This window comes from Protomyctophum bolini, assembly GCF_963924005.1.
Source record: "Protomyctophum bolini genome assembly, chromosome: 12".
NCBI lineage: Eukaryota > Metazoa > Chordata > Actinopteri > Myctophiformes > Myctophidae > Protomyctophum > Protomyctophum bolini.
Genome location: NC_137873.1, coordinates 8,233,923 through 8,246,459, shown reverse-complemented (window position 1 = coordinate 8,246,459; position 12,537 = coordinate 8,233,923). Strand labels below are relative to the sequence as shown.

General features: G+C 44.7%; 1 protein-coding gene across 1 annotated transcript in view; it reads right to left on the bottom strand.

The window, feature by feature from the left end:
- Positions 1-463: 463 nt before the first annotated feature.
- astn1 (astrotactin 1) overlaps positions 464-12,537 on the bottom strand; it is a gene marked incomplete at both ends in the record, with an annotated part of 464,656 nt that continues 452,582 nt past the window's right edge. The window contains 1 exon segment of the mRNA XM_080778845.1: positions 464-701. Coding sequence (XP_080634971.1) covers positions 464-701 — 238 coding nt within the window.

Below are 12,537 nucleotides of genomic sequence, written 5' to 3'. Positions count from 1 at the left end.
TTTGGAGCTCTGTGAGATTTGAACTATAATGTAACGTTCCCCCCCTACGCTGTTCCCCCTGTAATCTAAACACTACGCCGTTTCCCCTGTCATTTAAACAATCACCATTGGATCAAAGTTCCAAAGTTGGCATCGTGGAATCTCATATAGAGATTTCCCAAAAATATTTAAATCAATTAATTTAGGCGGTAGAATCAAGCCATCCAGGATGTGAATATATAATACACTATTCATAACCCACAACATATTCAAACGTTTCATGGTCATGAATCACCGGCATCCAGAATGGCTTCTAATCTTAAAATAATTAACAAATATATTTTAGGAAATCTCTATGGGGGGAAAGAAAGAAAAAAAAAAAGTATGGGGTCTGGAATGATGGAACCAGAAAATGGCCGCCACTGCTATGCAGGACGGTTCCTCCCTCTCCAGAGGGATCACGAGCGGTCCGACTGTTCCCTTTTCAGAGCTCCTTGGGCTCTCCGTAGTCGTTGTACATGACGGGCAGCGCCTGCTCGTCGCAGGTCTTGCGTATGTCCTGGCCCAGGTCCACCCAGTTGAGCCCGAAGGCCTTGGTGTCCGTGTAGCGGCAGGACAGGAACTTCAGGGACATGCGGCGCAGGCCGATCTTGGGCTCCTGGAGGAGAGCCCGGCACCAGCTGGACAGCTCGTCCAGCTGGGAGAGGATGAGGCCGGCCTTCCTGTATGCATGAAGAAGGAGAAAGAAGGTTAAAGATGGAGTTTTTGTATGTTTCGTCTATGAGGTGACAGTACTTCATTAGACACCCTGGAGTCGTTTTTATGTGCAATGGTGTATTAACTGCTAATATGGTTTATAGCTGCGGGTTTGAGTAAATGGTGCGCTGTGACTGGCCAGTCGCTGTGATTGACAGCCTACACCTAAACCTAAACCCTAACCTTAACCTCAGTAAAACTATACCTAAACCTAACCTTAACCCTGACTTCAGTAAAACTATACCTAAACCTAACCTCAGTAACTATACCTAAACCTAACCCTAACCCTGACCTCAGTAAAACTATGCCTAACCCTGACCTCAGTAAAACTATACCTAAGCCTGACCTCAGTAAAACTATACCTAAACCTAACCTCAGTAAACTATACCTAAACCTAACCTCAGTAAACTATACCTAAACCTAACCTCAGTAAACTATACCTGAACCTAACCTCAGTAAACTATACCTAAACCGAATCCGCGGACGAAACCATGCTAGCCTGTCTCACTCCAGATTGCACAGGAAACCACTCAGAGAGGCTAGCTTCCCATGATGACACTACACTCAATATGACAATATGAAAACATGACAATATTAAATCCCGTAAGAGGGCACAAAATAGCAGATCTACAAGCTCACAACGTCAGCTATTTTCGGGGCGTAACCTAGCACTCTTTAGCTAGTGGAGATGTAACCTCGGAAACCCAGACGTTTTTATTTCCAGGGAGAAAAAAAAGTCCACTTCAATTCGGCATAGAGTAGCGCAAACATTGCTCACTCTCTGCTGATTTCTGATTGTCTGCACCTTTGTAAAATTGACATACACACGCACACATGTACACACACACGCTCCTCTCTCTCTCTGTCGCTCTAAGTAATTAGTCTCATGTCGTGCAGCTGCGCATATATTCTCCCGGCGGATCCTGCCGGGAGCTGCCTATGCCATAAAAAGCATAGGTGAGTTCCAGGCTAGTGGAGATGTAACGGTGTATAATGACATGGTTTTCTAAACAAATTTGTTTCACCATGTAGTAAATGCTGGCATTCGTGGTCTGGAGAAAAGGGCAGTTGTTTAGATTTTTCAGACGTGTAAATGGGCAGAGGCTGACGCCCCCTTTGATGTCTAATGTGTGCACGTCCCTGGGGATGGGGGATGGGGGGGGGGGGGGGGGGGGAGGGTATCGTATCGCGTCGACAAGACCTGTTGCCACCCGTCGGTCGGCGGGGACATTTTTCATGCAACATCGCGTGATGTTTTAGCTAAAAACATAAACGCAATAAAAAAGGTTCTCTCTCTCTCTCTCTCTCTCTCTCTGTCTCTGTCTCTGTCTCTCTCTCCTCCAAAGCCTGACACTTTTCTCCAGCTTAGGGCCCGGGCCTTGTCATCGCCGGGGGACTGCCCATTATTCCATTTTGGGCGGGAACACCTTTTTGGTGTTAGCATTATGTTATGCTTTAAAGCTATTGAAAATAGCAGATCTACAAGCTCGTAGCGCGCCACTCGGTGGCGCGCTACGAGCTTGTAGATCTGCTATTTTAGAAAAATCGAAGAGCCACTGACATAGAAACATAGCTTTTTTAAGAAAACTGTCAGGATGTAGAAGACATTTTTTTTAAATCTGATCTCAGGTCAGAATGGGTTATTGCAGGCATGCTGCTTGGCTTGTTGACTTAGAAATGTTAGATGTTTTTGGCACCGAGGAGGAAGCAGCGAGAATAAAAAAAACAAAAATATATCGCTGCTTGGGTCCAGACCATGTCTGTCCTTGGTTGGACTCTTTGCCCTCTAGTGAACCGACACGTGTTCTAATATTATTTTCTTTTTCAATTTCCTTTTCTTTTTTGCTGCTTTTCTTTACAAGAGAGAGTCTCTCTAATCAGTCGATCGCCTGCAATGATAAATATTGTTGTGGTTGGAATGTCATGTCAGGAAATCATAGTCATAATCACTCCAGACTGTTTTGCTTTGCTTCGGGATTTCTTGTTTTTTTTGTTTTTTTTTCGAAAGAAGGATAAAAATACATGCTTCTAAACGCACGAACACGCACGCACGCACGCACGCTGTTTCCTTTTTATTTAAAGGGGGATTGGCTTTTCCTCCAGCTCTAGTGATTTATTGGTTTTTGTCATATTGGATAGAAGTCAGACAGGATGAAGTGAAAAAGGGAAAAAAAGGGAAATACTCGTATAAAAATTGTGCAGTAAATCGTATATGTAAAAATACTGCTACAGTAGAGTTATTAAAGTACTTGGTCCTTAACGAGCAAAGGTTAAAATCATTCATCTTATTGCTGTTTTAGCCCAGAGAGATTTGTAGTTCCGTTTGGAGGACAGGTTGTGGGTTCCCTTCCCGGAGAGAGAGAGAGATGGACCTCGAGGTTAGCAGTTCAAATTAATATAACAACCCATTAACCCATTCTGACCTGAGATCAGATTCATACGAGGTTTCCACTGGACACACACTGGTCTGATTATTAACCCATTCTGACCCGAGATCAGATTCTAAAAATGTCAGTCGCTCTTCGATTTTTCAAAAATAGCAGACCTACAAGCTCGTAGCGCGCCACTCGGTGGCGCGCTATGAGCTTGTAGATCTGCTATTTTTCAATAGCTAAAGCATAACATGATGCTGACACCAAAATGGGTTCCCGTTCAGAATGGGTTAAGACCCGATGGAAGCTTCTCGTGCCAAAGGAACTCAAGTGAGCTTGTAATACATCTGCTATTTTTGAGAACCACTGTTCTAATCTAAACCAATAAAAACCTACAGTACAGGATCCATAGAACGTTGTATAGTTGCCGACCGGCATTGTGCACCAGGGATGCAAAAAAAAGCCAATCTACAAGCTGTCAGATTTAACATGGTTAAATTGATAATCAAAACAAATAGTTAAATCTAATCTATAATCTAAGGAGCAATCATGTACTTGGTGTACTGAACACATTGAGAGTTTGTAGATATGCTCAGCTTTAAGGCTGGGGTTAAAAAATACAGTAGGCCTACATAGATTTAGGCCTATATGTAGGTCACGTGCCTGTGTACGTGCGTGAGTGTGTGCGTGTACATGCGAGCAGGCGTGCGTGCGTGCGTGTGTGTGTGTGCACTATACCGTGCACACTATATACCCTGGCTGCACATTACCCTGCAGGCACAGTCGGGACCTGGACCAATCAGTGGCGTCTCCATTTGGGGCCAGATCAAGTCAAACCAAGACCATATACTCAGATCTGGCCCCAGAATATCACCTGATAAATAATTATGCCCACTAAAGACATCCGTCTTTTAGTGGGCATAATTTATGTCGGTTGTCCCCTGGATGAATCCGAGAGACAACCGATGGAGGCCAGATCAACTGAAGTCATATCTCAACTATTATAGTCAGATCTGGCCCAGAATAAAGCTGTATCATTTCAGCTGGTGGTGAAGACGTCCCTGGGAATGACGTATAAAGATCATCCCCATATGTGGGCTGTTGATCTGGGCCTAGTCAGTATCATCATTCTTTATGTCCGACGGTCTGCAGGACTTGCGTCAGTGCAGGGAGAATCCCAGCGGGAGTGTGGAAGGTGTTTTGGGTGGAATTTGGTATGTTTCAGTAGCAGTAGAGGAGGAAATATTTTCTAATTATTTGTTTGGCCCAATTTTTGATTCATTGATTTGTCAGGAGCCGAGTTGGCTTTATTTGTCCGAGGCTTTAAAGCTCAATCATTTTGTGTTTGATAGCTGTGTTATGCCCATCAAACACGAATGCTTGACGGTCAAACAATGGAACTCCCATTGGAATGAATGCATTATGGCGGCCATTAAACACAGTCAAGAAATAGAACATGAGTTTTACGGGGGGCCTATATGTGTGACTGCAGCCTCGGTGACATAACTTTAACGTTGTTAAAGATGGAGTGCCACGATTTTTTTCCCCCACCCTAAAACATGATCATCAGGTATTATTCTAATACAAGAAGGAAGAACTTTTTTCCAAAAAGTGTACAGTATTTGTTAAAAATCATGCTTTTATGTGGACACGCCCACCAGTTCATTAATAAGTATGCCTCGTACCCACAGCTGTAGTTGTATGATACAGGGGGGGAGGGGTTAGGGGGAGGGGCTGATAGTGTGATGTCACTATATTACTGTTTATGTCATTGGCCCGTTTGACTGTCAAGGGTTCAGCCTCCAGGAAGAAACCCTAAATACAAAGTTAATACGCTAATATGGTTTATGCTGCGGGTTCGGGTTCTTGGAAACGCCACCCCGGCCCACTGCATTAGTTTTACCAAGGTTATGTTTAGGTATAGTTTTACTGAGGTTAGGTTTAGGTATAGTTTTACTGAGGTTAGGTTTAGGTATAGTTTTACTGAGGTTAGGTTTAGGTATAGTTTTACTGAGGTTAAGGTTAGGGTTAGGTTTAGGTATAGTTTTACTGAGGTTAGGTTTAGGTATAGTTTACTGAGGTTAGGTTTAGGTATAGTTTTACTGAGGTTAGGGTTAGGTTTAGGTATAGTTTTACTGCGGTTAGGGTTAGGTTTAGGTTTAGTTTTACTGATAACCCGTCATTACTGATGATGAGGAACAACTTGAGACTTCACCTATCTGGGGCAGCCCAAGGGGCCAGTTGAGGCACTCCAAAGTTGAAGCGCTGGGCCCTAGCGGTAAGAGGAGGGACTGCAGGGAGGACCAAAATTTGCACCCAAATTTGGTGCCCAAAAAAGGCGGAATGCCGGATGCTTCAAAACGCCACTGAGCAACTTCCACTGACATGAATAGCGCGCCAGATCAGTCTCTATCCTTTTAATACTCTATGGGGCAGCCTCATCAGGTAAGATAAGTAAGATATTGTCATAATATTGTCATGTTTCATATTGTCATATTACCGGTACATATATTGTCATAGTTATAGCAGATCTTACAAGCTCACACTGTGAGCTATTTTCTGGGCGTTAACCCAGCACTCTTTAGCTAGTGGAGACGCGTCGTATAACGACATGGATTTCTAAACAAATTAAGTTCAACGCAAAAATACTGTGTTCAAGTTCAGGAGACTTCGGGGAAAAAGCAATTCTCCTGAATGCTGCCATGGAAAGGAGAGGAGGGCATTGGCATTTCTTTCACCATGTAGTACATGCTGCATTCGTTCACTCAATAGCTAAAAGTACAACATAATGTTTAAAACAGCAGTCAGAGTTTATATTTTGTATTTTCTATCTTCTCACGGTAAGCCAATAAAGCGGGATGATCTCCGTGCTTTGGGATCTTTAGCGGCGCTTATCCCATTCTGAACGGGAACCCATTTTGGGTGTTAGCGTCAAGTTATGCTTTAGCTATTGAAAAAATAGAAGATCTACAAGCTCATAGCGTGCTTGTCGGTCTGCTATTTTTGAAAAATCGAAGAACGACTGACATTTTTTTTTAATCTGATCTCAGGTCAGAATGAGTTAATCAGACCAGTGTGTGTGTCCCAGTAGATACCTCGTATGAATCTGATCTCAGGTCAGAATGGGTTATACAGGGGATAACGGCGCCAACGGCAACATATGACTCCAGATCTGAGTCGACCGTGACACGTCAAAACGTTGGAAGGCTTTCGCTGACAATATTATTATATCTGGTGGATATTTTTAGGACTGGGCGTTTTTTTTAAAGGACTGGTGGTGACGTCATCATCATCATCGGCAGCGATACGCCAACGATATGGCGAGAGAGAGAGAGAGAGAGAGAGAGAGAGAGAGAGAGAGAGAGAGAGAAGCTGTCAGCGGCACTCGGACAACGCGATGACATAGGCCTATACACTGCATGGTCGTCGTGAGGTCATTGTCTTCAACGCACGCTTTGCAAAAAAAATACTTTGATATCGCCCAGTGGTGGAGCGTAACTATGAGTATACTCATGCTGTGCTTAAGACACATGTCAATGCTGTCATACGGAGAACGCACGCACGCACACACACACACACACACACACACACACACGCACGCACGCACGCACGCACGCACACACACACACACACACACACACACACACACACACACACACACACACGCACAGTCGTGCAATAAATGTGTGAATACATTAGCCTGGACTTTCACCTCACATGCACTACTTCCTCTGAGACGATGTCCTCTCTCTCTCTCTTCTCTCAGTTCCTAAACGTTATAATCATCCTGTCCTGAAACTGAAGCTCAAATGGAGAAACGTGCTTTAATTATGTCAGTGGCTCCCAAACCTTTTCATGTCAATTAAGGATCCCCAAATTGACACCAATTATAGCTCCACAGATTTGAAGAGATAATTTATGCCCCCCATAAGGGAAGATTTGTATACGGCTCTAGCAGTGATTCTCAACCCTTTTAAATTCCCCCCGGTTTGACATGCATTAGTCGACGGACCCCCGTTTAACCCATTCTGACCTGAGATCAGATTCATACGAGGTTTCCACTGGACACACACACACTGGTCTGATTAACCCATTCTGACCTGAGATCAGATTCATACGAGGTTTTCACTGGACACACACTGGTCTGATTAACCCATTCTGACTTGAGATCAGATTCATACGAGGTTTTCACTGGACACACACACACTGGTCTGATTAACCCATTCTGACCTGAGATCAGATTCATACGAGGTTTTCACTGGACACACACTGGTCTGATTATAACCCATTCTGACCTGAGATCAGATTCATACGAGGTTTTCACTGGACACACACTGGTCTGATTAACCCATTCTGACCGGAGATCAGATTCTAAAAATATCAGTCGTTCTTCGATTTTTCAAAAATAGCAGACCTACAAGATCGTAGCGCGCCACTCGGTGGCGCGCTACGATCTTGCTATTTTTCAATAGGTAAAGCATAACATGATGCTAACACCAACATGGGTTTCCGTTCAGAATAGGTTAATGGCATTTCTATCTCTGAGACCCCAATTTATTTATTGTAACATCAATGTTAATTTAACTCTGAGAGTGTATATCTTTGAATCTATAATGAGAGGGAAGTATAGGGAGCCGATTGGAAGCACAGCGGCGTAGCGTATGGCAGGGGTTCTCAACCCGTGGGTCGCGATCCCTCAGGGGGTCACCAAATTATTTTGAGGGGGGTCCCCAAATTATTTAAAAAATAATATTTTTTTTGCAAATTAATGGTTGGAAAATGGAAATTGAGAGTTTATGCATAAACTTTCCTTAATGATTATATCTGGTTTAATTATTATTGAATTATGATGTATTTTCTCTATTATTAACCCATTTTGGTGTTAGCATCATGTTGTGCTTTAGCTATTGCATAATAGTAGATCTACATGCAAGCTCGTAGCGCGCCACCGAGTGGCGCGCTACGAGCTTGTAGGTCTGCTATTTTTGAAAACTCGAAGAGCGACTGACATGGAAGACATTTTTAGAATCTGATCTCAGGTCAGAATGAAAACTGTCAGGATGTAGAAGACATTTTTAGAATCTGATCTCAGGTCAGAATGAAAACTGTCAGGATGTAGAAGACATTTTTAGAATCTGATCTCAGGTCAGAATGGGTTAAATCAACATTGATTTTACAATATAAATTCGGTGTCCCAGAGAGATAAGAAATGCCATTATAAAATGGGGGTCCGGTCCGTAGACTAATGCAGGTCAAACTGGGGGTCCTTGAAATTCAACTCGTTGAGAATCACTGCCTCTATGACGCCCCTTCTAGAGGTGTCTTTTAACACTTCAGAAGCAACCCCCCCCCCCCCCACCTCCATGCTATACCCCCCCCCCCTTCAAATTACATCAACTGTTTCCAACGTGGTCACAATTAAAAACAACCTTTCATTTAGAGGTGGGCAGGGGAGAGAGAGAGAGAGAGAGAGAGAGAGAGAGTGGTTCTACGTACTATACGCTGAAGAGAGTATTGATACTTTTACTTTAAGTAAAACAATAGAGTACTCCCCCCCCCCACCCCCTCCCTCCACGGGTTACAGGAGGTCCCGGTCGCTCTAATCACTTTCACCTGCTGCAAAAGTGAAAGCCCTCGCTCCGATCCGATCCGCCACATGCAGGACTGCGGTCCACGTTTTATATATATATCGGAACACATGGCTCTGTTTATGAAGCATTAAAGCAAGGTACAAATTTACATTATGGGTACTTATGCTCTGGGGGGGGGGGGGGGGGGGGTTGGGGGGGCATCATGAGGCCCCTCCTCCTCCTCCTGGTCATTAAACGGACCTGTGGATGTCGTGGAGGTGCCCCCCCCCCACCCAAACCAAACCAAATCACCAATCACTGCATGGGGATGAATCCCCCTCGTAACTCAAAGCAAAGGCACACACGTGCTGCATGCGCTCGGTGTTGCCACGTCTGCCTTATTATAAGCAACTTTGGGCTTGGTTTATTTTTTTTTAACAGTAAAGTTGGCTTGTAAATGTTGCCTATATATTTGGTGGTTCTTAACATTATATTCTTTTGCAAAAAGGGGTGAAGTTATACCCTTTAAGGGCCGATTCATACTCCTATTTTAGAGCCGAATAAAAGTCGGTTCGGCTCTGTAGAGCCTACAGTGTGACGTCATTTGAGGTTTGGGGGGGGGGGGGGCGGGTACCGTCCTAAAGTCGTCTCGTCGGTGCTACTGAAAATTTCTGACGAGCCGAAATCATTTCGGCACTACAGCGCCGAAACAGCGGTAAAATAGGAGTATGAATCGGCCCTAAGTATGCCTGGTTTGCCTGGTAGGTGGTGATGGGTGGTGCACGATCCACCTGAACTGAAGCACAGCTGTATGATCTGCTTCCTGGGCGTGCACGCATAACCTCCAGCTATGATGACGATGATGATGTCACGCACATAGCCTATATATAGTCACTTCCTTTTGGGGGCTTGCTTTCAGAGACCTGGCAACACTGATGCTATATACTGCTATATGACGCTTGTTTTCAGAGACCTGGCAACACTGATGCTAAAGGAAAGGAAAGGTACTATGTTTACCCAGGGTAACTGGACTAAGCTCAAGAACTTGTTTACAGCCAGGCCCTGCTCATAGAACATTTCATGGTAGGGGTTTCAATGCCTTGCTCAAGGGCACCTCAACGTTGGTAATTTTAACGCGCCGGTCCGGGGATACGAACTATAGCGACCTTTCCGATATCAAGACCACTCCGCAAAACCGTTTGGCCACCGCTGCTGCCCCTGCTATACTGCTACGGTACTGGTTTTCAGAGACCTGGCAACACTACTGATGCTATATAGTGCTACTGCTACGGCGCTCGCATTGGCCATGGGAGTCTGTCTGTTCCCTGCTGTGTACAGTACATTTACATGGCACTGGAACTATAATTATGTGCTGTGCTGGTAACTTTTACATTAACTGCACGTCATAAATATAGTTTATTATTATTATTATTATTTATTACGCTGTCGGGGGGGAGAGAGGGGGCTGCGGGGCTGTAGAAGGCGATGGCTTCATGTTGCCGAGGATGGGGAACGGTATTTCATATTCATTATACATAATTGACAAATAATGTGATTCTGACTTTGTCCTGCCTGTGGTTTTTATATACTGTGCTGTAATCTTTTTCCTTTTTCTCTTTCCTTTCATGATGATTTAGAGTCATGCACATTCCAACATGTTTTACTGTGTTTCCTTAAAAACCTGTTGTTTTTGTGTTTTGATTATACGTCTTTGTTGAGTTCTTGTTGTGAAGTGCACAGAGACCCCTCGGGGTGACGTTGTTTCACTCACTCACTTTTATTTTTTACTCGAGCCATTTGACTTAAAGGACCACTTCACCACTTTTCAACCTATCTTCATATAATAGGTCCTCACTAATAATCATGATAAAATCGGTACGATTATTTTCTACTCAGTCTGTGTCTCATGAGGAGGGCTGTGGGCAGTTCAGAAACCGTCCTCCAGTGACATCATCATTAGGCAGATTTTTTTTTTTACAAAAATGTTTAGATTTTCATCATCGCGAGAACGATGGCTTCCATTTTCGCATTGCAACTTTTCAGGACTAGAACGCCTGCAGTTTCTAGACTATTAGCTTGTATTCCCCATCGATGATGTCACTGGAGGACGTGTTTCTGAACTGCCCAAAGCCCTCCTATGAGTCACAGACTGAGTATGAAAAAAAATTGCGCCATTTTTTCATGATTATTAGTGAGGACCTATTATATGAAGATAGGTTGAAAAGTGGTGAAGTGGTCCTTTAAGCACTGGTTGCTTTCCACCACTGCAAGACATTACTCTGAAAGCGGCAAAGAAGAACCGGCTTTAATGCATGCAGGCACTGCCTTTATAGTTGTTTTGATTGATTGGAGCATTAAGGAGATGGGGGCTGTCCCCCTTTTGAGTCTCGTTGTTCTAGTTGTTATTTGTTTATATAAAAACAGTAGTGTGGTAAACGTCTTTTTCTTCATTTTCTTTTTACCAAGTATGCAGAGGAAAGTCCAAAGAAATGGCTGGCAGGGTTTGAACCTGTGGCAGAATGTGTGCGGTTCCCCCACAGTCTGAAGACACGCCACCACAACACAGAGAATCCACCATGAGAGTTATGCTTTGGGACGATCCTCTTCCATCACAGACATACACACTACACACTACACACCCTGCCTTCTGCCACTCTACACACTACACACCCTGCCTTCTTCCACACTACACACTACACACCCTGCCTTCTGCCACTCTACACACTACACACCCTGCCTTCTGCCACTCTACACACTACACACCCTGCCTTCTGTCACTCTACACACTACACACTACACACCCTGCCTTCTGCCACACTACACACTACACACTACACACCCTGCCTTCTGCCACACTACACATGTACTACACACTACACACCCTGCCTTCTGCCACTCTACACACTACACACTACACACCCTGCCTTCTGCCACTCTACACACTACACACCCTGCCTTCTTCCACACTACACACTACACACCCTGCCTTCTGCCACTCTACACACTACACACCCTGCCTTCTGCCACTCTACACACTACACACCCTGCCTTCTGTCACTCTACACACTACACACTACACACCCTGCCTTCTGCCACACTACACACTACACACTACACACCCTGCCTTCTGCCACACTACACATGTACTACACACTACACACCCTGCCTTCTGCCACTCTACACACTACACACTACACACCCTGCCTTCTGCCACACTACACATTACACACTCTGCCTTCTGCCACTCTACACACTACACACTACACACCCTGCCTTCTGCCACTCTACACACCCTGCCTTCTGCCACTCTACACTCTACACACCCTGCCTTCTGCCACTCTACACACTACACACCCTGCCTTCTGCCACTCTACACACTACACACTACACACCCTGCCTTCTGCCACTCTACACACTACACACTACACACCCTGCCTTCTGCCACTCTACACACTACACACTACACACCCTGCCTTCTGCCACACTACACATTACACACTCTGCCTTCTGCCACTCTACACACTACACACTACACACCCTGCCTTCTGCCACTCTACACACTACACACTACACACCCTGCCTTCTGCCACTCTACACACTACACACTACACACCCTGCCTTCTGCCACACTACACATTACACACTCTGCCTTCTGCCACTCTACACACTACACACTACACACCCTGCCTTCTGCCACTCTACACACCCTGCCTTCTGCCACTCTACACACTACACACCCTGCCTTCTGCCACTCTACACACTACACACTACAAACCCTGCCTTCTGCCACTCTACACACTACACACTACACACTACACACCCTGCCTTCTGCCACTCTACACATTACACACTACACACTA